Source organism: Oncorhynchus mykiss, chromosome 18, assembly GCF_013265735.2.
Source record: "Oncorhynchus mykiss isolate Arlee chromosome 18, USDA_OmykA_1.1, whole genome shotgun sequence".
Lineage (NCBI taxonomy): Eukaryota > Metazoa > Chordata > Actinopteri > Salmoniformes > Salmonidae > Oncorhynchus > Oncorhynchus mykiss.
Genome location: NC_048582.1, coordinates 25,858,996 through 25,884,510, shown reverse-complemented (window position 1 = coordinate 25,884,510; position 25,515 = coordinate 25,858,996). Strand labels below are relative to the sequence as shown.

The 25,515-nt window shown below is 43.1% G+C and overlaps 1 protein-coding gene across 1 annotated transcript; it reads right to left on the bottom strand.

The window, feature by feature from the left end:
* Positions 1-353: 353 nt before the first annotated feature.
* sh3bp4a (SH3-domain binding protein 4a) lies at positions 354-25,515 on the bottom strand. The gene is made up of 5 exons (XM_021571443.2): positions 25,359-25,515; positions 16,336-16,554; positions 13,796-16,203; positions 2,726-2,914; positions 354-2,444 (listed from the first exon to the last, which is right to left on the bottom strand). The coding sequence occupies exons 2-5, from the start codon at positions 16,457-16,459 to the stop codon at positions 2,220-2,222; spliced, it is 2,946 nt and encodes a 981-aa protein (XP_021427118.2). The 5' UTR covers positions 16,460-16,554; positions 25,359-25,515; the 3' UTR covers positions 354-2,219.

The window sequence follows — 25,515 nt, the reverse complement described above, 5'->3', positions numbered from 1 at the left end:
CCCTCAGCCCAGTCAAAGTTCTTCCATGTCCTGGCACCCCAATGGTGGAACCAGCTTCCCCCTGGTGCTAGGACACCAGAGTCCCCGTCCATCTTCCGAAAATGTCTGAAACCCTACACTAAAAAATAAAAAGTTGCTATCTAGAACCTAAAAGGATTCTTTGGCTGTTTCCATTGGGGAACCCTTTGAAGAATCCTTCTGGTTCCAAATAGAACCGTTTATTGTTCCACGTATAACCCTTGTTCCACAGGGTTTCTACATGAAACCCAAAATAATTCTACCTGGAACCAAACGGGGGTCTCTAATGGGGACGGGCCAAGAACACTTATTGAACCCTTTTTTTTTTTTTTTTGCACTGGTCTTACTAGCACTGTCTTTGCTCATAACTTCTTTATTGAGGAAGAATTAACTTACTACGACTGATATGTGGTCGTCTCACCTTGCTATCTTAAGATGAATGCACCAACTGTAAGTTGCTCTGGATAAGAGCGTCTGCAACCCAATCTCACTTTTTGACGGCATAATTTGACGTTTGACTGCAGCCTCGCAATTAGACCTTGGCGCAAGTTGGACGAACGTCAAGACTGGAAATTAGTTTGTGAGATCCTGTTGCATACAGTATTTAATCCATCCATATATTACTGTGATTTGTTGTTCATTATAATATCTTTGAGTTTTCATTAATTCCAGAATTGTTTTAGCTTAATTCATTAATCAGTTACCTCATTAAAAGTCCATCTTTTTATGGAAATGCAACAAAAAAAAATGGATTCCTTTTGCAAGTCTACAATTAATTGTGTTATTTATCTACAGTATGAGATTGATCTCATGAATCAGCCTGATGCAAATGCTTAGGAATGCTTTAAATTAGCAAACAAGCCAACTGGCCACTAGCCCAAGAGTCCAATACCTCCTCCCCAGAAAACACTGTAGCCTAGGCTACTCTTTCACTGTGCTCCTTTGTGTAGGACCATACTGAGACAAATTATGTTTAATAATGTCTGTGAATGTAGAATCACGGAACACAAATTCCGACCATGAAAGCTGCACACTGCCTGACAGAGGCACTTTAGAATTGTCAGCCATTTTATTGAGTTAATATGAACCAACAGGTAAAGACAACAACTAATAGAGGCATCGAAGTGCAGAACTTGTCAATCTGTACCGTCACAGACCAGTGTGACCATTTAACTATGCAAATAATACTTTTAACATTTCATCTGCATTCACAAAACATACCAAACTATTTAAACCATCACATCTAATTGAATTCCTCAAAAGAATTGTTCATTCCGTTACTGCTGGTTAAAACAAATGAAATAAAGAGACCATATCGTGAGGTAATTCTGCATTTACATTTTCAGAAAACAAAGAGGAAAGATCCTTGCTGGATACATTATGTAATTATTCTTCAGATTTTTGTGGCACGCATTTTGTCCTAAAGTGAACATAGAGGAAACTAACCAAAGGGGGTTTATTCTGAAATGATGATACTTTTGTGTAGAACAATAAACTGATCTAGGCTAGCACCTAACTGTTTTGGAACGCAAAAAGTACAAAGAGCAGTCAAAAAGAGATTTTCAGCACAGAAACACATAAGGGGGATAGAAATAGAAATCAGAAGTGATTGCGTATAATGCACTTCATAAATCAAGTTTCTGTATATTTTTCATTTGAAATATATATTTAGTGAAAAAAAGCCATAAAAATGAGTGCTATGCCACATTTTGTAGAAAAAAAATGTGTAGCAAAAGACAATACAGATTAAAAACCACCCTTTAGAAATTGATTGAAACATCAACCATTATGAAATCACATCAATATTGTGGCTTAATAATAATCTACTGTAAATTCCAATGAGAGTGTTTAACCCGCCAGAGAAATGGACCTACAGTAACATGTGCTCTGTGTGAAGTGGTGGTTACTGGTTACAAACCATTGTAGTCCTGTGCAAGAGGATGGGAGCAGGGTCAAGAGTTGAAAGTTCCTGGTATAACAGCGATGGTAAAGGTGTGATTGCTGATTGGTCATCCTGAGGGCTGGAGGAGACCAGTAGTAGTCCTGCTGGATCCATAGTGCCAAGCTCCAGAGACTCAGTGTGCATCCTAAATGGCACACTATTCGCTATATATCGCACTACTTTTGACCAGGTTCTTGCAAAAACTAGTGCACTACTATGTAGGGAATAGGATGCCATTTCAGATGTAGATGGATACAGATCAAATGGCATAGTCCCCCTGTCCTACAGGGCTGAAGGCAGAGCTGCGTAACGTATCTAGGCTGTTGACCAGAATGAGCGTTCCGGTGAGGTGCTTCCAGCGCTTGGTTATGGGATTCTTCATTCGGTCCAGGCCCAGGTGCAGCTCCTGGATCACGTCCCGGTAGCTGTCCCCAATTTGGGCCGCCCAGGTCAGCAGGAAGTCGTAGGCTGGCTTCCACATTGACTGTCAACATAGAATCAATCAATCAACTGTTATAGAACAACCGATCAATCAATCCAAAGTACTCATAAAACCCTTCAAGATCAGCAGAGGGGACAGAGAATCATTCCAAATGCTTCTAAGGTCAAGTCTGACTGGCTGATATAAAAGAACATTGCACACAAGAAACTGATAGCAGGGTTAGCATTTTCTCACGTCCATTTTATTACAGGTCTGAGGCAGCCAACACCAGTCAAACCCAGTAAACGTTACAGTATCTAGATGTAATGGGCTGATAATCTCACCTCATTGTCCACCAGGCCGTTCTTGTCCCTGTGCGGAGCATCGTATTGCTCCATCTGCTGCTTGTTCACCCGGGCCAGCTTCTCCGCCAGCTCCCTCCAGCGCGGGGCCACCTCCACGGCCGTGGTCAGCAGGACAAAGTCCATGATCAGCCTGGCCACCAGACCTTGGCAATCCATCTTCAACAGGGCCTAGAAGAAAGGCCACATAAAGACAACTTGATTTACTAATTCAAGCTTTTTATTCCTCCTGGAGCATAGGTCGTCGACAGAAGACGACATTTAGCTACGAGACAACAGTTCAACAACACACCCCACGGATCAGCAATGACACACCATTGTGTCACATCGTGTTCACCATTAAAGGGGTGTGAAGACATGACTCTCTAGACATAGTGAAAGGAGTGGGGAGGAACAGCATTAGGGGGCCAGGGTATTGTCTTGATACAATACATTTGCGTCTCTAACTACGGCTACACTATCCCTCCCTATTCTTTAACAAAGCCTGCTGTGAAGTCTGAGGATGAATTATAGCATGATTCAGAAGAGCCTCTCTGGGTCTTGACACACAGACACACATATGTGTTGAATGACAATAAAACCAGGAGGCCAGGGAAAATACACTAGTAATCCACTCCTCTCTCTACCAGACACACCACAGACGAACAGGGGATGAAAGAAAGGGAGACTGCAAATCAAGCCTATCAGGATCCCATGAGGAGGTGGGCTGCCATACAGCATGTCTACACTGTGTAGGCTACAACCCAGGAGGGCTATATAATATCAAAGGAAAATGGAAAGTACAACCCAATAAAAACAATATGTTTTATGTACAGGAACTCATGTTTTGAAGTCAGAGCCAACCAGTTAAGCCTGCCAATAAGAGACGGCATATGTTTCCCCACTATATCTTACAAAACAGTTAATACATAAACGTTTTTTTCCACTTCAAAGTCTCTATGGAGAGTTTGCCTGCAACTTGACAGGATCTGCTGAGGCAGGCACACTATCTATATTTTGCACAGTACTGTATCTAAATAGAAGAGCCAGCATGTGTTTGCTTCGCAGAAAGAGAATGAGGCATGTGGAGCTCATACCACTCAAATCCATATGTTGGTCTGTCAAACTGGGTGCTGAGTGACTTCTGCATCCCAAATGGCATCTTATTCCCTATATCGGTGTTTCTCCAGTCCTCCAGTACACCCAACAGCGTATATTTATGTTGTAGCCCCGGACTCATTTAGGACTGGAATCAGGTGTGCTTGTCCAGGGTTACAATAACAACGAGTTATATTGGGGTACTCGAGGCCTCGAGTTGGGAAACACTGCCCTATATAGTCCCCTATGGGCCGTGGTCAAAAGGAGGGCACTAAATAGGGAATAGGGTGCTTACCGGGACACACACACTGTCTTCAAAGAATTTCAGTGCTACTCCAGTCACCTTGGCCACCTGGCCGACTCTGAACAGCACTGTTTTAATGAGCTGGCCTCTGTCCTGCGCTGACTGCTGTATCAGGACTCACATTTCTGTCAAAGTTACTCAAACAGGACTGCAGCATAACGTCCACCATCACCACCATCTGTCTGGCTACTGGGCCGGCTTCTACCTCCATCTGCCAACAATGCCAACTGAGTCAACTGTGAGTGACACAATGGAGTGGCTCAGTTCAGTCACAGACCTAATGCTGTGTCATTCACAACATCTGGCACCGGTCTGGCAGGGCCAAGGAGTCAACATGGTAGCGTAGTTACTAGTGTGAGTCCCAAATGGCACCCTATACCATATATCATGGGTATTCAACTCTTACCCTACGAGGTTCAGAGCCTACTGGTTTTCTGTTCTATCTGATAATGAATTGTACACACCTGGTGTCCCAGATCTAAATCAGTTCCTGATTAGAGGGGAACATTTTTTTTTTTTTTTAAATGGTGTGGAACTGGCTTCGAGGTCCAGAGTTGAGTTTTAGGGCCCTATATAGTGCACTACTTTTGACCAGACCCCTATGGAGTGCCATTTGGAGTGCAACTCTAGTTACCATGTCACAGTTATGACATATAGCTTTCAACCAGCAGGAAGATTAGTTGAATCACTGTCTCTTAAAACCTCGTAACTCAACATCTATCCTCTTAATCCTTCAATCACTTCCTGTCATGAAAACCTCAAACCAAATGACATGTAATTTTCCAATACAGTGCTGAGGAGTTGGGTCATGTATTCCATGGCAGCAGATAAACAACGCTTAAATGCTGCATAAGGTATATCCCATAACATGAGTAAAACCAAAAACGTTGTGACAATGTACTATGGTTCATGCAGAACTCTTTCATGAAACCAATAGCTAATAATGTCATATTCCATTATCTTTATCTTCAGAGAGGAACTGTATGAAAAGAAATCCAGCTCTTTTGAATGACCTCCTGCACAGTTCAGTGAGTGATCTCGTTTATTTTTCAAACATTCCAGAGTGCAATGGATCCCTATAAAACCTTCCAATTCCAAAAGGTCTCATGCCATTCACGTTTACTTCTCGTTTCAACTCTTAATCTAAACCTATGATAAAACTACGTAACTCGCTGAAATTTTCTGAAGTGTATCCTGTGTGTGTACATGCCTGCGCACACGCACACTCAGACAGTTTCCCATCCAATCAGAGAATGGCACCTGAATGCCAGTGGTAGGCAGGCTGATGAAAATGAGGAAGCTTTAGGGACATCCTTCGAAAATGTGGGTGCGGAGGCTTACTCCTTCTCTGACTTGATCCACATGTCCACTGGGGGAAAGCCCTGACAGACATGACTGACAGCTCAAATTTACCATGTGCCTCAGAGCTCTCAGAGGCAGTTATCTCTCTAAGCGTCATTCCAAATGAGCCTGTCTGGCTCTTCTCCCTGCATTTAAAAGGCAGGGAAAGGAGCGTATATACACACACACACACACACACACAGGCAAGCACCAAATGCATACACACACACACACACACACACACACACACAGTGTCCCTGAGACTAACAGCAGGGGAGGGGAGAGAGGAGAGGGAAGAACAAAGTAACAAGGACTCAACCTGCTCATTAAAGTCAACCAGGGACTTTATATGTGAGGAAAAAGTTTCTACATCAGCAGTGTATAAACTTCTCTCTAGTTTGAAATGGGGAAAGTAGACACAGCGGTGACTTTCAGTCATTATATTTAATGGTGTGTACAGTACATAGGATGATGGCAGTAGTGACTAAAATCATTGCCGTGTCTATTTGTCAAAAGTGTCTGTACAAAGTCAGTGTCTTACTACACACACAATTTATGAAAAGTATTTATTGTTTAATTTTGTATTTATTTATGACATTTTTCATGTTTAAAGATTGACTACATTTCATATTGAAAGATGATTTTACATTTTTAAATTACAATAAATAAAAATAGCTTCTTAGCAAAGAGCAATTTATCCAGCAAGAATTTTGCTTGGACTGAAATACCTGGGTCTTAATATGACACCCTGTGTAAATAAAGGTTAAAATAAGAAATTAGAGGTTGACCGATTTAATTGGAATGGGCGATTTATTTAGGGCCGATTTCAAGTTTTCATAACAATCGGTAATTTTGGACGCCGATTTTGCAAAAAAAATGAACTAAAAACTAGGCAAGTCCGTTAAGAACACATCTTATTTTCAATGACGGCCTAGGAACGGTGGGTTAAATGCCTTGTTCAGGGGCAGAACTACAGATTTTTACCTTGTCAGCTCAGGGATTCAATCTTGCAACCTTACGGTTAACTAGTCCAACGCTCTAACCACCTGCCTCACGAGGAGCCTGCCTGTTTTTTTTGTTGTTTTTTTTTACCTTTATTTAACTAGGCAAGTCAGTTAAGAACAAATTCTTATTTTCAATGACGGCCTAGGAACAGTGGGTTAACTGCCTGTTCAAGGGCAGAACGACAGCTCAGGGGGTTTGAACTTGCAACCTTTCGGTTACTAGTCCAACGCTCTAACCACTAGGCTACCCTGCCGCCCCAGGGCGAATGCAGTAAGAAGCCAAGGTAAGATGCTAGCTAGCATTAAACTTAATCAATCATAATCACTAGTTATAACGACACATGGTTGATGATGTTACTAGTTTATCTAGCGTGTCCTGCGTTGCATATAATCGATGAGTGTGCATTCGCGAAAAAGAACTGTCGTTGCTCCAACGTGTACCTAACCATAAACACCAATGCCTTTCTTAAAATCAATACACAGAAGTATATATTTTTTAAACCTGCATATTTAGCTAAAAGAAACCCAGGTTAGCAGGCAATATTAACCAGGTGAAATTGTGTCACTTCTCTTGCATTCATTGCACGCAGAGTCAGGGTATATGCAACAGTTTGGGCCGCCTGGCTCATTGCAAACTAATTTGCCAGAATTTTACATAATTATGACATAACATTGAAGGTTGTGCAATGTAACAGGAATATTTAGACTGATGGATGCCACCCGTTAGATGAAACACAGAACGGTTCCGTATTTCACTGAAAGAATAAACGTCTTGTTTTCGAGATGATAGTTTCTGGATTCGACCATATTAATGACCTAACGCTCAAATTTCTGTGTGTTATTATATTATAATTAAGTCTATGATTTGATAGAGCAGTCTGACTGAGTGATGGTAGTTACCAGCAGGCTCATAAGCATTCATTCAAACAGCACTTTCATGCGTTTTGCCAGCAGCTCTGCTGTTTATGACTTCAAGCCTATCAACTCCCGAGATTAGGCTGGTGTAACGATGTGATGTGAAATGGCTAGCTAGTTAGCGGGGTGCGCGCTAATAGCGTTTCAAACGTCACTCGCTCTGAGACTTGGAGTAGTTGTTCTCCTTGCTCTGCATGGGTAACGTTGCTTTGAGGGTGGCTGTTGTCGTTGTGTTCCTGGTTGGAGCCCAGGTAGGAGCGAGGAGAGGTACGGAAGCTATACTGTTACACTGGCAATACTAAAGTGCCTATAAGAACATCCAATAGTCAAAGGTATATGCAATACAAATGGTATAGAGAGAAATAGTCCTATAATTCCTATAATTAATACACAGAAGTATATTCAGTTTTTGATTTGTTAAAAAAGTTTGAAATATCCAATAAATGTCGTTCCACTTCATGATTGTGTCCCACTTGTTGTTGATTCTTCACAAAAAAATACAGTTTTATATCTTTATGTTTGAAGCCTGAAATGTGGCAAAAGGTCAAGGGGGCCGAAGTTCAAGGGGGCCGAATACTTTCGCAAGGCACTGTAACTACAACCTAAAACTTCTTACCTGGGAATATTGAAGACTCATGTTAAAAGGAACCACCAGCTTTCATATGTTCTCATGTTCTGAGCAAGGAACTTAAACGTTAGCTTTCCTTACATGGCACATATTGCACTTTTACTTTCTTCTCCAACACTTTGTTTTTGCATTATTTAAACCAAATTGAACATGTTTCATTATTTATTTGAAGCTAAATTGATTTTGATGTATTATATTAAGTTAAAATAAGTATTTATTCACTATTGTTGTAATTGTCATTATTACAAATACATTAAAAAAATCGGCCGACGAATCAGCATCGGCTTTTTTGTCCTCCAATAATCGGTATCGGCGTTGAAAAATCATAATCTGTCGACCTCTAAAGAAATAAAGAATCTGCAGGTGTCTCTCTCGGTCTTTCTGGTTGGCCATTGGGAACAATTTCAGTGATGAGCAGTGGGATGGCATTTCAATTGTCTGCTACCTGAGCAACACCATCCATCACTTTGAGAATTCTTAGTGGGTGTCAGTTTGCGTTGGTCTCCCCCCCCCCCCCCCCCCCCCCCCGGCCTGCTATCTCGCCTGACCAATGTCTCCTTTCCTCTCCTCACATTTCAACTGACGACACCTGTCAGACCATGCTAGCGACTCAGAAAAAAAGGGAAGGCAGGGTGTTAAAGCCCATACATAGAGCACAGCGTTGTGTAGGCTAGACAGAGCTATGCATGTGGTGGTCACACTTGTGAATTAACGTTTTGTGAGGAATTTGAATCATAGGCCACTTAACTTGAAGTGCTAATCTCGGTTATCTTTTATTTAGCGACTTTTATATAATAATCAGCTACACTATATATACCAAACTATGTGTACACCCCTTCATATTTGTGAATTCGGCTATTTCAGCCACACCCGTTGCTGACGGGTTTATAAAATCGAGCACACAGCCATGCAATCTCCATACACACACATTGTCAGTAGAATGGCCCGTACTGAATAGCTCAGTGACTTTCAATGTGGCCCCGTCATAGGATGTCACTTTTCCAATAAGTCAGTTTGTCAAATTTCTGCCCTGCTGGAGCTTTCCACGTTGGCTGTAGGTGCTGTTATTGTGAAGTGGATACGTTTACAAGCAACAACGGCTCAGCCGCAAAGAGGTAGGCCACACAAGCTCACAGAATGGGACCTCAGAGTCCTGAAGCGTACAGTGCGTAAAAATCATGTCCTCGGTTAAAACACTCACTACCACGTTCCAAACTACCTCTGGAAGAACGTCAGCACAAGAGCTGTTCATCGGGAGCTTCATGAAATGGGTTTCCTGGGCCGAGCAGCTGCACACAGCCTAAGATCACCAGTGGTGTAAAGCTCGCCACCATGCTTCACCATCTGGCAGTCCAACGGGCAAATCTGGGTTTGGCGGATGCCAGGAGAACACTACCTGCCCGAGTGCATAGTGCCAACTGTAAAGTTTGGTGGAGGAGGAATAATGCTCTGGGGCTGTTTTTCATGGTTCAGGCTAGGCCATTTAGTTCAATTGAAAGGAAATCTTAACGCCACAGCATGCAATGACATTCTAGATGATTTTGTGCTTCCAACTTTGGCAACAGTTTGGGGAAGCCCCTTTCCTTTTTCAGCATGACAATGCCCTTGTGCTCAAAGCGAAGTCCACATAAATGGTTTGTTGAGATCAGTGTGGAAGAACTTCACTGGCCTGCACAGAGCCCTGACCTCCTTCCCATCGAACACCTTTGGGATGAATTGGAACGTTGACTGCGAGCCAGGCCTAATCGCCCAACATCAGTGCCCGACCTCAATAATGTTCTTGTGGCTAAATGGAAACAAGTCCCCACAGTAATGTTCCAACTAGAGGTCGACCGATTATGATTTTTCAACTCCGATACCGATTATTGGAGGACAAAAAAAAGTCGATACCGATTAATCGGCCAATTTTTTTTTTTGAATTTATTTGTAATAATGACAATTACAACAATACTGAATTAACACTTATTTTAACTTAATATAATACATCAATAAAATCAATTTAGCTTCAAATAAATAATGAAACATGTTCAATTTGGTTTAAATAATCAGCGTTGGAGAAGAAAGTAAAAGTGCAATATGTGCCATGTAAGAAAGCTAACGTTTAAGTTCCTTGCTCAGAACATGAGAACATATGAAAGCTGGTAGTTCCTTTTAACATGAGTCTTCAATATTCCCAGGTAAAAAGTTTTAGGTTGTAGTTATTATAGGACTATTTCCCTCTATACCATTTGCATTTCATATACCTTTGGATGTTCTTACAGGCACTTTAGTATTGCCAGTGTAACAGTATAGCTTCCGTACCTCTCATCGCTCCTACCTGGGCTCGAACCAGGAACACAACGACAACAGCCACCCTCGAAGCAGCATTACCTATGCAGAGCAAGGGGAACAACTACTCCAAGTCTCAGAGCGACTAACTAGCTAGCCATTTCACATCACATCGTTACACCAGCCTCATCTCGGGAGTTGATAGGCTTGAAGTCATAAACAGCAGCACTGCTGGCAAAACGCACGGAAGTGCTGTTTGAATGAATGCTTATGAGCCTGCTGGTGCTGCTACCATCGCTCAGTCAGACTGCTCTATCAAATCATAGACTTAATTATAATATAATAACACACACAGAAATACTAGCCTTAGGTCATTAATATGGTCAAATCCGGAAACAATTATCTCGAAAACAAGACTTTTCTTTCAGTGAAATACGGAACCGTTCCGTATTTTATCTAACGGGTGGCATCCATCAGTCTAAATATTCCTGTTACATTGCACAACCTTCAATGTTATGTCATAATTACGTAAAATTCTGGGAAATTAGTTCGCAATGAGCCAGGCGGCCCAAACTGTTGCATATACCCTGACTCTGCGTGCAATGAACGCAAGAGAAGTGACACAATTTCACCTGGTTAATATTGCCTGCTAACCTGGATTTCCTTTAGCTAAATATGCAGGTTTAAGAAAGGCATTGGTATTTATGGTTAGGTACACGTTGGAGCAACGACAGTCCTTTTTCGCGAATGCGCACTGCATCAATTACATGCAACGCAGGACACGCTAGATAAACTAGTAATATCATCAACCATATGTAGTTATAACTAGTGATTATGATTGATTAGGTTTAATGCTAGCTAGCAACTTACCTTGGCTTCTTACTTCATTCGCGTAACAGGCGGGCTCCTCGTGAGGCAGGTGGTTAGAGCATTGGACTAGTTAACCGTAAGGTTGCAAGATTGAATCCCTGAGCTGACAAGGTAAAAATCTGTCATTCTGCCACTGAACAAGGCAGTTAACCCTAGGCCGTCATTGAAAATAAGAATGTGTTCTTAAATGACTTGCCTAGTTAAATAAAGATTAAATAAAGGTGTAATAAAAAAAATTACATCGGCAAAATCGGCGTCCAAAATTACCGATTTCCGATTGTTATGAAAACTAGAAATCGGCCCTAATTAATCGGCCATTCCAATTAATCGGTCGACCTCTAGTTCCAACATCAGGTGGAAAGCCTTCCCAGAAGAGTGGAGGCTGTTATAGCAGCAAAGGGGGCTACTCCATATTAATACCCATGATTTTGGAATGAGATGTTTGACGAGCAGATGTCCACATACTTTTGGTCATGTAGTGTATTTTTGGTTTGTGTTAATTCAGACACGCATATGACCTAACCATGGTTATGTTCTGTCTAACAATGCCTACTACCTGAGCTTTAAAGCTTCTTAGTTTAGGTTTTGCACAAACTTTTTGATTAAAAGTTTTAGTCCAGATAATTAATTAATACTGTGTGAGATTAAGGTCACCAAAAGGGCAAATTACTAAATTTGAGGAAAAGCTACAGAACCACAGAACAACAGAAAGACCACAGAACTCTCACCATAGACTCTCACTATAATGACATAAAGTGCTGCAATATTGTCACACCTTTATACAACCATCCCCCCCACACAAACCTTTATACAAACATCTCCCCCCACACAAACCTTTATACAACCATCTCCCCCCACACAAACCTTTATACAACCATCTCCCCCCACACAAACCTTTAAACAACCATCTCCCCCCACACAAACCTTTATACAACCATCTCCCCCCACACAAACCTTTATACAACCACCTCCCCCCACACAAACCTATATACAGATCCCATATCTTAACTTGTGCCAGTTTCGCACCGCAGATAAATAATCTTGTAGCAACAGGAAATGTGAATTGTTATGTGGAATATAGTTAATGGAAAAAATGCAGAACGGTTGATACATTTTTTTGGTTTAGGGCAAATCAAGGAAATGACTAGCTTTTTAAAACCTTGAATACATTACTTCTTGCTGTGCGGGAAAATTCCTGCAACAACCGGAGAATCAACGTAAGACGCAGCATATTATGTAGACTGCAGCGCAGCAATATCAATGGTCCTCAAGATCCTGCTCGAATGTGCCAGTATGGAACAACAGTTGTGTCACTGATGTTTATATCTGGTGTTTCTTGGCCTGATCAGGATCGGCAACAACACTCTCTGTTTCTACTGTGGCTTGCAGGCTATCAAGACTGGCTGGAATCAAAAGATAAGACATGGATCTATTTCAGGCACTGCCTCCAGGACACCATTAGCAGAGTTGCCAACAGCCAGGTGCCTCTAGGTTTCAGGGATCCAGCTCATTCAATCATTCAACTTCCTCTTCCACTGAAAACCGGATGTGGGAACTCCACTCAGGTGTTTTCTTTTATGCCCGCTATGTTAGGTTACTCCCAGGCTAGGGGCACAGTAAACCGATCTGTGTGTCCACCATAAATAGTGTGTGTGTGTGTGAGGGGTAGTATGAGGGCTTTGGGCATGGATCATTGTTATCAGAGACCAATCCATCCTCATCCCTTTGTCTACTGTATGTACAGTAGCCAGCAGTGGCAATATTTGCACAAACCTAAAGCCTAACATCAGCTTATCATGCCTGTTGGCAGAAAAAAATGTTTGCTTGTTTGAATTCTAGCCTGCCTTTGATCGAAATACCATTGTTGGCATAAACAACTGTTATATTTCATACCAAAATAAACTGATATATGCTAGCTCTGACTGATAAGAGGCTTGCATAAGCAAGCATTGTGAAAAAGACATCAACCTCACTTTCCCAGACAGATCCAATTTCTCCACAGATCCAAAATTCAAACAACTGTTGCCTGTTTGTGACTGTTGCAATGCGGGGTATAGTTACATTACCAAGCACTTCTGTCTAAAACTTGAAAAGGGTGACTGGAGAGGAAGTGGGAGGAATGTTGAGTCAACACTTTTGGTCACAACAGCAACCCTGCCTGCTTTGAGGAGAATCTCTCAGAATATTGTCGTCTCTGTTTGTGTCTCAGTCTCAGGAGTTGCACTGAAGGAGGTGATGTAGCTGTGTTTTTGTGCATTGTAAGTCACAGCACACTTATTCTCCCAACAAGTAGGCCTACTCCTAAGGCACATGTGACTGAATAACCTGAGTACAGTAAAATATCAGCCCCCCCCCCCCCATCTCACAGTACATCACAGCCCATTGCCTCCATACCATGTCAACATCTGCTGCTGATGGAAAATAGGGAATAAACACAGAAGCGCTACCCATTTCCAGAGAAAGTGGAATTTCCTATTTCTTTACCTTTTTGATATGGTTTCTGTATTGAACCATACATTTGAATAGCTTCTACAGCCTAAGAGGTACAACGTGCATGACGAGCGGTTTCCAAACACACATACACACGCATCAGAGAGAGAAAGAGACAAACACACAAACACACACACGCACACACACAAACGTACTGTCATGAGTTCCTTCTGGAAGGTCTTTCTCTCCTTGATGTCCATGTTAGTGCAGTCCTCCTTGAGCTTCTCCAGAACCGAGGCAACCTTCTCAGGCTCGTTGTCCAGTTCAGTCCGACAGAAACAAGACAAAGGTAAGTTCCCATATCCCAGTGCGTCTGCAAAGGTCTTCCAGTTCCCTATATTTTCCATGAGTACTGTCCTCACAGAGGCGTAGATGTATGTGAGAAATTTGCAAGGCTTCAAAATCTGCTCCACTAGCATGGTTGTTGTGAGGTCCGGACCACAGAAATAAATAGGCTTGACTTTCCCCAAAACCAGAACGTTTTTCGCGTGAACAAGACCGGTCTTTCCCTGATAATATCCAATATACCACTCTTTGGTCCACAGTTGTCCTCGTAGTTTGATTTTCTCCTCGCTCAGCAAGGCGATCACATCTCCCTTCTTGTATTCCAACAGGTATGTGCTCTTGTTTTGCCTGATCACAGATTTGAGCAACTTGCCAAACTTCAGGTTGGTGATGCAGCGCTCCTGAAACTGTGGATATTTGGCAGTGATGGCCAGAGGTGACAGAAGAATCTTACCCACCACCTCTTTCTTCTTCAGGAACCGCCTGTGGCCAGTGTTCTGCGCTCCACTCTTCGGAGGCGGTTGCGGTGTTTGGACGCAGAACTGAGCCAGGATACAATCCAGGCTGTCTTTGACCTGGACCTGCAAGGTGAAGTCTGATATGTCCTCAGGGTTGTTGGATGTGATCATGTAAATGAGTCGGCTTACCTTCCCCAGTTTGACCTGGAAGGCCCGAATCATCCTGGTTTGCTCATTAGCCTTAATCATATAGTTAGACATGTTGGAGTATAGGCCAACCTGAAGGTCCTGGGGCCTACCCAGGACAAACTGATGCTTCCCCCACAGCGTGAGCGCCACTGGAGGGGAGGAGTGGGCCTGCTTCCCCACCTCACTCACCAGTAGGGTATTAGGGGCACAGTCATGCCCAAATAGGGCCACGACTGTCTTAAATGAAGGATGGATGTGCTTGGGCCCATAGACACCCAGGGTGACTTTCTTCAACACATTGTCCCATACAGTTGTATTAAGGTTGAGGTGCTGGGCCTGCACCACTACCACCACGTACATACACGGCTCCAAGTTATCCAACTGGACTTGTACTGTGTCCTTGTATAGGTAAGCATGTGGGATGATTATATAGGGTCCCTCCTTGCAGTCACTCCGGACGCAGAGCACCTCAGCTACCTGACCACTGTCTTTCTTCACCGTCACGGACACGGTCATCTCCAGAGTGATGAAGGACTTGGTCTCCATGTTGGACACTTTGATTTCCACCACTGGGCTGACTGTGGAGCAGTGGTCATTGTTCAGCTCCAGTGGAGGGTCCAGAAGGGCCTTCATTGAGATCTGCTGGGTGTCTCCAGGATCCACGTGTCCTTCAGGGACATGGACGCTGATCTGGGTTTCTGGGAGCTGAACGGCCCCTCCACGACTGTCTAGTTTACAGACAATGTTGGTCTCCACCGGCTGAGTCTGTCCCCAACCAGGGCTCTGCCCCAGAGAGTCCAGATCATGGCAAGATCTGGCCAGCTTCCGATGGTTTAGCCACGCAGTCCTGAAGTCCTCCCTGCTCTGAAACTGCTCTGGCGAGGGAGCCTTGAGGCAGGCGAAGAACCCGGAAGAAGGCAAGGGGGGGTTGGATTGTGTCTGTAGGATGGACAACTCCGATAAACTGTACGATCGCTTGCTCCTGAAGAATGGGTTATCCCTTCGCAGTGTCTGTAAAACCTGTAAGTCCTGGTTGGGGCTGGTGGCTGACATCATGTCAAATATGTTGCAGCTACTGAAGCCATTGATCATGGTGGTCCTGGAGGTAGAGTTAGGTCCCGAAGGGGAGACTGGGGAGGCCAGGGAGTCAAAGACTAACAGGTCCGTGGACCTTCCCCTCTCATTACAGTTCTGGTCCAGAGAACCATGTAGATGACCACTGTTGATGAAGGGGTTGGTGGAGGAGGTATGGAGGGAGAAGGGATTGCTGTTAAAATAAGGCGAATAAGGAGTGGTCTTAACGGACACCTCTGTCCACTCCCCTAGGAGATCCAATTCCTTAGCCCCTTCCTCTGTACACTCCCCTAGATTGTCTATCATGCCACTATCACTGAGTGATGAGTTCCTACAGTTGATGGGCTGGACGTATGCTGAGGGGATGTAGCCCATCTCTGTGTTGTTGTGGGCATACCACCACTCTCCACCCGACGTGTCCATCACATAAAGCCGGTCACCTTTGGAAAACTTTAAAGTGGTAAAGCTAGATGGGCAGTAGTCCTTGATGGCGACTACTTCATGAGCAGTTACAAAGGAAGCTGAATTGTCCAGCCGTAAGGCACTGGAAGAAGGCACTGCATGAAAAGAAAAGGAAGAGCAGAAATTCATATAAACATCCTCAATTCATCCTCAATTTGCATTCAAATCAATATATATTTAAATGGCTGAATAACTTTCTGGTACATTAATCAGTATTGAATCCTCACCTTTGACATCTGTGAGGCTAGCCTCAGAGAGCCCTTCGTTGAGATCAATGAGCGTGCCCTCCGATTTGCAGCGAGGGAGAACATGGTTACTGTTGGTCACTCTGATGATCCGGTGGGCCGCCATTTTGGTGCGAATTGCCCGAATTGCAGTCGCACTACTACTCTTCCATTTCTCCAATTATGATATTCAGTCTTTGGCAGCTCTCCATTGTATCTAGACTAAAGGAAACAAAAATGAGATTATCTTCATTAGCTGTGATTGAGCCATTCCTGTAAGAGCCATAAATGATTCAATCATCACAATGTACAACATGGTTTGATTCAGTAGGAAGTGGGGACAATCTTGGCTAGGGACAAAAAATGAATAGATTCTAGCAGATGCCAAATAATATCCTGTGAAGAGAATAAACATTTTGAGCAGTGCACCCCGCCATGGGACAGTTTAACTGGGCACACACTGGTTGAGTCAACATGATTTCAAAGTCATTTCAATGAAATTACATTGAACTAATGTGGAATAGACGTTGAATTGACGTCTGTGCCCAGTCGGTCTTCTGCTATCTTAACACCTTTCCAATTACTTTACAGTCATAGGTGTCCTCAATATGCCTGCACTTGCTAATTCTGTGTTCTGTATCTCAGTGCGCAGTTGTAGATGATAATTGCAAATTTTCCATCTCATTCTGAGAAGGCAATAAAGCCTCAGGGAGGGACAGTGAATCACTTGGGGTATAGACATACAGGAAATCATGGGATATTCCCTTCTTAAACCCTCTCAGATGTACAATGTTCAGTAAAAATGTAAGCGCAGACTAGATAGGTCAGATAGGTTTCTTCCTTGACATAGCTATTGTCTTGACAATAATTTGGACATGACTTAGTGTAATTTGACTTTATATCACATGTAACATTTCAAATGTATGCAATGTGTATAGAGCAAGCAAATATCGCAGTACCATGTGCCATGTCACACAGCTTCCCCTATTTACAACAAACTAGCTCAAAGACCTCTCTCGTGATTTCACATTTAGCCAATCCATAATTCAAAACACACTGTCAGTTGAGCTCAGGACGGGAGCACTTTCATATGAGTGAGACCATATTCTTAATTCCAGCATTTTCTCTCGCACAGGAAGCAGGAGGGGTAGCGTGCTACACTACACCTCATTGCAGTGAACCTTACAGCCCTGGCCTAAAAGCTAAAAGGTTTTGTTCAGAGACACTAAAGTCCCCAGAGATGTCAGGGAGAGATTTCACTCCCACTCTCAATCCACGAGGAAAATATGTGGCTCAATGTAACCTGTTTGTTTCTCCTTCCCCTTGCCAGGGAGCTAGCTAGGCTCGGGGGACAGTGACAGTCTATGGATGTGAGGATCAATAAAGCTCGACTGACAAAAAGAAGACTGTCATCCACTTTGATGCAACACCCGGGTCAGATTGCTCGTCGATGTTCTGCACCAAGATAAATAGCAGACGCTGGCTGTGAGATCCTTTCTGAGATGAATCCACAGATACCACAGCCAGACATGATGAATTGGAACCAGAAGCCACTTGTCACTTGTCACTGAGTCTCTGCAGATGCTTTCCATAGTTCACTGGAAAGTTTCACATCTTTATTTCAATCTTATTTCAATGTTCGTAAGATCGAGATCTCTCGAGATGCTTTCACAATCTTCAATTCAGTTCATGGCTGTGCAGCATTATCTTTGCCCACCAAGCTGACTACGTTGTCAAAAGTAAGGCTGTTAATCACAATCCAAAATGCAATCAAATATCATCATTATTTATGAGACACCGAGTTCTCCCGTCAATACATTCTGAAAGGCCTCATTTCCATCAATACATTTTGAAGGTCTTCATCTAATCTAGCCGACAAAGCGGGAAGGGGGTATATTGTTTCAGCAAACCGTTCCGTAAACACACGCGAGGGAGCAGGGACTTTAACACACTTTAATTAAATCCACAGCAGTGTTCTCTAATCCCTGACCGACTTGCTACTTTAATTACCTTTTTTGAGTATTTTCTCAAAGATTCTCTGTCCCCCATTTTTATAGCAATATCATTAAGCATATGACTACAACTTTGGCTCCTAGAAATATTTGTGGTCATTATAGGAATGAGAAGCCTGTCAAAAAGACAGTCTATGTAAAAACAACCAGGCCTTCTCAATAACAGTTACAGTACACACAATTTCAAATGATGTGTAACAACTGTTTATAACTCATCTATAAACAAACATTAATGGTTTCTAAACTATTTATAACCTCTTTTAGCATTTTGTAAGTATACCTTCACCTTAATGATTCATGCCAATGTCATTATTCTGTCCTGCTTCACTGACAAGCTAATTACTTTGTCAAAAGTAAGGCTGTTAATCACTATACAAAAAGTAATAAATTATCCGAATTATTTACGAGACTCTTAGACGATGTGAATGATAAGTCTGTAGGTTCCTTTAATTTGAGACCACAGAAAGCTAATTGTTGAAGTAAATCAGAATTGGGTTTAGTTCCTAACAGAGGGATATGAGTATACTGCAGTAAAACAGTAAGGACTTATACTTCATTCACCATTAGACCTTAGTCAGCATAGACCTACTATTCTAATGTTAAAACCAACAGTACTATGTTATTGCTATCCACCCCGAGACTTTGGTGTAGAGAAGTTCTCTGCACAAGAAGACATGGGTATGGTAGTCAACCGCTAAATAATTTGCATTCATTAGCATTAGTTCATTACTTAATTTTCTCCCTGGAAACAACTAATAAGAGAACTATAGGAGTCTGATATTGAAGTCATGCCTTAGGCGAGGGAAGGATAAATGAGCTCTTTAAGAAAGCAGCCTTCCAGGAAGCTCAAACACCGATTATTAAATGTCTTTCCAACACAGTGACACAACATCATAATTAACTAAAGTTGTTTCACAGCTGTGTGTGTGTGAGAGAGAGAGAGAGAGAGAGAGAGAGAGATATCAAGCGTGAGAGAGAGAGAGAGATCAAGCGAGAGAGAGAGAGAGATCAAGCGTGAGAGAGCAAAACAGCGAGAGAATGAGCAAGAGAGCAAGAGAGAGCAAAACAGCGAGAGAATGAGCAAGAGAGAGCAAAACAGCGAGAGAATGAGCAAGAGAGAGCAAAACAGCGAGAGAATGAGCAAGAGAGAGCAAAACAGCGAGAGAATGAGCAAGAGAGAGCAAAACAGCGAGAGAATGAGCAAGAGAGAGCAAAACAGCGAGAGAATGAGCAAGAGAGCAAGAGAATGAGCATGAGAGCTAGAGAATGAGCAAGAGAGCAAGAGAATGAGCAAGAGAGCTAGAGAATGAGCAAGAGAGCAAGAGAACGAGCAAGAGAACGAGCAAGAGAGCAAGAGAATGAGCAAGAGAACGAGCAAGAGAGCAAGAGAACGAGCAAGAGAGAGAGGACAAGCAAGGGAGCAAGAGCAAAATAGCAAGAGAGAGATGAGCAAGAGAGCAAGAGAACGAGCAAGAGAGCAAGAGAACGAGCAAGAGAGAGAGGACAAGCAAGGGAGCAAGAGCAAGAGAGAGATGAGCAAGAGAGCAAGAGAACGAGCAAGAGAGCAAGAGAACGAGCAAGAGAGCAAGAGAACAAGCAAGAAAGAGAGAGAGAACGAGCAAGAGAGAGCGAGAGAGCGAGAGAACGAGCGAGAGAGCGAGAGAGCGAGAGAACGAGCAACAGAGCGAGAGAGAGCGAGAGAACGAGAGAGCGAGAGCACGAGCAACCGAGCGAGAGAACGAGAATGAGAAAGAGAGAATGAGCAAGAGAGCAAGAGCAAAAGAGAGATGAGCAAGAGAGCGAGAGGACGAGCAAGAGAGAGAGCGAGAGGAAGAGCAAAAGAGCGAGAGAACGAGCAAGAGAGAGCGAGAGAATGAGCGAGAGAACGAGCAAGAGCAAAAGAATGAGCAAGAGAGCGAGAGAATGAGAACGAGCAAGAGAGAGCAAAAGAACGAGCAACAAAGCGAGAGAACGACCAACAGAGCGAGACAGCGAGAGAATGAGTGAGCAAGAGAGAACGAGCAAGAGACAGCAAGAGAACGAGCAAGAGAGAGCGAGCGAGCGAGAGAATGAGCAAGTGTGAGAGCAAGAGAGCGAGAGAAAGAGCAAAACAGCGAGAGAAAGAGCAAAACAGCGAGAGAATGAGCAAGAGAGTGAGAGAGCGAGAACGAGCAAGAGCGCGAGAGAGCGAGAGAATGAGCAAGAAAATTATCTCTAGAAAGAGCAAGAGAGAGCAAGAGAACGAGCAAGAGAGCAAGAGAGCGAGAGAATGAGCAAGAGAACAAGCAAAAGAGCGAGAGAACGAGAAACAGACCAAGAGAACGAGTAAGAGAGTGCGGGCGAGAGTGAGAGAATGAGCAAGAGAGAGAGAATGATCAAGAGAGCGAGAAAGAGCAAGAGAACGAGCAAAAGAGTGAGAGCGAGAAAGAGCAAGCAAGAGAACGAGCAAGAATGAGAGCGAGAGAGCGAACAAGAGAGCGAGAGGACGAGCAAGAGAGCAAAAGAACGAGCAAGAGAGAGCGAGAGAGTGAGCAAGAAAGCAAGAGAGAGTGAGCAAGAAAGCAAGAGAGAGCGAGAGAATGAGCAAGAGAGTGAGAGAAAGCAAGAGAACGAGCAAGAGAATGAGTTCGAGAGAGCTAGAGAGCGAGAGAATGAGCAAGAGAGCAAGAGAACGAGAGAACGAGCAAGAGAGAGAGCGAGAGATTGAGCAAGAGAGCAAGAGAATGAGCTCAAGAGAGAGCGAGAGAATGAGCAAGAGAGCAAGAGAATGAGCAAGAGAGCAAGATAACGAGAGAATGAGCGAGAGAGCAAGAGAATGAGCAAGAGAGCAAGCAAGAGAGCGAGAAACCGAGCAAGAGAGCGAGAAACCAAGCAAGAGAGCGAGAGAACGAGTAAGAGAGCGAGAGAACGAGCAAGAGTGAGAGAGAGCGAGAGATTGAGCAAGAGAGCAAGAGAATGAGCGAGAGAGCTAGAGAGCGAGAGAATGAGCAAGAGAGCAAGAGAACGAGAGAATGAGCGAGAGAGCAAGAGAACGAGCAAGAAAACCGAGAGAACGCGCAAGAGAGCGAGAGAACGAGCAAGAGAGCGAGAATGAGCAAGAGAGCGAGAGCGAGAAAAAGCAAGCAAGATAACGAGCAAGAGAGCGAGAGGACGAGCATGAGAGCGAGCAAGAAATAGCAAAATAACGAGCATGAGAGCGAGCAAGAAAGAGCAAAAGAACGAGCAAGAGAGCGAGAAAACGAGGTGACAAGCAAAAGAGCGAGCGAACGAGCAAGAGAGGGAGAGAACAAGCAAGAGAACGAGCAAGAGAGCGAGTGAGAGCGAGAGAATGAGCAAGAGAGAGAGAATGAGCAAGAGAGCGAGAGCAAGAGAGCGAGAAAAAGCAAGCAAGATAACGAGCAAGAGAGTGAGAGCGAGAGGACGAGCATGAGAGTGAGCAAGAAAGAGCAAGAGAGAGCGAGAAAACGAGGTGACAAGCAAAAGAGCGAGAGAACGAGCAAGAGAGAGTGAGAGAATGAGCTCGAGAAAGAGCGAGTGAATGAGCAAGAGAACGAGCAAGAGAGCGAGAGAACGCGCAAGAGAGCGAGAGAACGAGCAAGAGAGAGCGAAAAAACGAGCAAGAGAGAACGAGCAAGAGAGAACGAGCAAGAGAGCGAGAGAACGAGCAAGACAGAGCGAGAGGGGGAGAGAACGAGCAAGAGAGGGAGAGAATGAGCAAGAGAGAGCGAGAGGGGGAGAGAACGAGCAAGAGAGGGAGAGAGAGCAAGAGAGAGTGTAGCATATGTGTGTGCATCATTATACTGTACTGCACCAGACAAACTAGCAGAGAAGGGAGACAAGCTTCCAAGGAAACTCCAATGAGACAGTAATAGGTAATAGTAATGAATGAATAGCTGTTTGTGCCCCTCCCAAACCTCTCCCTCAATTATATTTTACTCTGTGTACCAAACATTGAAAATCATGTAGATGTTTATTTAGAGGTTATTGTGCTATAGCCTGGTAAATAATAAGTAGTGATGGGGGGAAAATCTATGCAGTTACATATTGGGATATTATTTATATCGTATGGTATTGTTTGGACAATATCGCAATATTATTTTTGCGCTAGTCCTGCACCCACCTGTCCTGCACCCAAAAATATTTAATTCATAGCTGTTCTCCATTTTCTTTTTAAACAGGAAGACCATTTGTTTTCAGCACTTATATTGCCATGACAGTTCAAAACTTGCTTTCTCATGGCTCTCTCTTGTCCCTCCGCAACAGACATATGTTTGGAACATCGAATCGCAATACAATCATAGTATCAAATCACAACACATATAGAATCGCAATACATATCTTGTCGGCACCAAAGTATTCTGTTAATATCATATTGCGAGGTCCCAAGCCTCTCCCTGCCCTAATAATAAATATATATATTGGTCTTGTTTCACACATATACAAGTGTGTATTATACACATGTGACATTTTATTTTTGCATATCTCAACTCCCCCCTGAGAGTGGGTCAGCCAGGGTCAGCCATTATCAACAGCCCCTGAAACAATTAGGATTAAGCGCGTTGCTCAAGGGGAACATCAACAGATTTTTCACCTTGGGCATTCAAATCAGCTACCTTTCGCTTACCAGCCAAACGCTCTAACCGCTAGGCTACCTGTAGCCTTTAATGGGAAGGCTGGATTGAGGGTATTGAGGACTATGACACTGTTTGCTCTTTATAGCTCTGAGAAGGCAGGAGAAAAAGTGAAGAGGAGAAGAGGAAGATCATTTGAATGTTAAAATCACCTATATTGGGAGGTCAAACTCCCTACCGACTGTTCCAATTTATTTATTTTTACGCGCTAGGATATTTTGTCATACCATGTCCCTGAGAGTAGCAAAACGAGACCTGACCAAGGCCCCTTTCACCCTCTCATTTAGGAATAACCCCAGTTTATGTGTTTTGTTCTGTAAAGTTCTGTCCAGACCAGGGTCATTCTGAGTGAGCAGTTTTAGCCCAATAGAGTTTATATCCTGCTCAAGTGCTCTGATAGTTTCTGTTTACATAAGGGTAAATCAACGAGGGGCTATGAGAAAATAATAACCGACGTGGAAGGTGTTTTGCACGACGCGCTAGGAAGTTGCATTATTTTCCAGAGGACGCTAAAAATGTGTTCATTTGTGAGTACAAATGGATTCAACATCCACTGAAATAGCTAGCAAGTTTACAAGATAGCTATAGTAGTTGTTTTGGTGACCAAACAGATAGACTTGCTAGAAAAACGATATTAAGCTTTTTCTCTCTTATTACTTCTGAAACCAAAACCCTCGTATTCCTCTTTCCGCATTAATTAAGAAGATGAGAAGAGAAGAAAACAGGAAGGAAGAGATGCAGAGAAGAAGAGAGGCGGACAAGACGAGAGGAAATGCTTCTCTGATGGGAAACAGACCAATAACAGGCAGGTCTCCGGTCTCCTACAGCAGAGTACCTCTCAGCTCACATTCCTGCTGTAACTTAGAATCCCCCGAACCCTCTGGCTTAAATCATCTCAACCAGAAAATGAAACAGTGTCTGATGTCACACAGCAAGACGGCAGAGCCAAGCTGCACACTGTAGCATTCAACTGCCTTTAAAGAAGTCATGAGAGTCAAAGGTGCCGTTACTATGTTATTGTGATCATTTATTTTTGCACCCGTCACAGGTTTATCAACAAGGATTTTGAATCGCTTTGATATAATGGGGTGCAAGGTATTTAATTTCATGTAATAATAACTATGCTTGGGAAGGACCGGCATATGACAGTCTGATACATTCATTTGAGTCAAAGGCCCACAATGTTGAGTGACAACAGTAAAGGGTAAGCGTGACGGGCATGTCAAATGTGAGTGAGCGCTGCATGTTCTCCCAACACCTCCTGAGCCTTTGGCTTGAATCCCGAATGGCACCCTATTCCCGATGAAGTGCACAGTCAAAAGTAGTGCACTATATAGGGTGCTATTTGGGATGCATCCCTTGTGAATAAGGTCATCTGATAAGCCTAAAATCCTCTCACTACCCAGGCAGGCAGCTACCCACGTTCCCGTCTCAGTCCCAAGCCCTGATCCACTTCTAATGCAGTCTGGGAGGAAGGCAATAAGGGCCTCCCAAGAACAACAACAATGCTGTTCTGCTGCCACACACAAAACACACTATGAATATGTAATTACCAAAATAATACTGAAGACATGGCCTGGCTTCAAAACCATTTTCTGTCAAACAAATAAGCCCTTTCCTGCAGTCAAATGACCAGTGGCCTCATGGGTGAAATGTTATAAATATTTTTCATAATAATAATTTCATAATTAATAAACTTTTTTTTTTTAAACAGCTGGAAATCTAGCATTTTTATGTCAAACGGTTTTGTTATGTTCCAGTCTTCTGTGATGTATATAAAGTGTAATATTGGGATGCAAAATCTAAATTCAATACAATTCAACTCTATATCTGACATGGTACAGGTGTCTTCTTTTTTTAAGCCCATAACCATGTGTGTGAGGTGTACACCTTTGTTTCAAAGTAGATTTGTTTAAGACTACCGACCCTGATTTAGCCCACTGCAGTAAAGGGTTAATGAATGTTATAAGATGGAATATCTCATCATTCATTACTTTCTATTTCTCCTTGAATTGAATGAGTGTTATTTAGGAGCAGGGATTACAGGGAACCCCACATTGTTTCACAGCATGAGCTCTTGTGGTAGGAGGCAACACATGGTCAACGGTGAGGTATGAGGTGTCAGTTAGGACTTTTTGCGATATTCAAACAACAGTTTCATAAAATACTATTCAGCAGTATGGTAAATACTTCTAAATTAATTTCACATGAATACAACCATTTGCACATTATGTAATGGATACGACAAGTAAGGCATGACTTCAGAAAGTATCGGAAACCCAATACGATGACTTGTGTGCTTCATCAATTAATGGGTTATCGGCCTACTGTATATTGGCATCTCGTTTAACGAAACGTAAAATAGTTAAGAAGCTTGACATACCTTACAATGGCTTGTGAACACCTAATCAAAATGTTGAAAACCTAACCAAAATGTTGACCACGTCCCAAAACGTATCCGAAACTTCGGGAACTGGCTTCGGACGTTGCTCTTTTACAGCTCCCTTACAAGAGTGCTAGCTCTGTAAAGTGCTCTGCTC

Coding starts and splice junctions, on each gene's coding strand:
- sh3bp4a (XM_021571443.2), bottom strand. CDS start 16,459: ATGGCGGCCCACCGGATCATCAGAGTGACCAACAGTAACCATGTTCTC. Junction 16,204..16,335: donor TAGCCTCACAGATGTCAAAG/GTGAGGATTCAA, acceptor CTTTTCATGCAG/TGCCTTCTTCCAGTGCCTTA. Junction 2,915..13,795: donor TCCAGAAGGAACTCATGACA/GTACGTTTGTGT, acceptor CCTTTCTTCTAG/GCCCTGTTGAAGATGGATTG.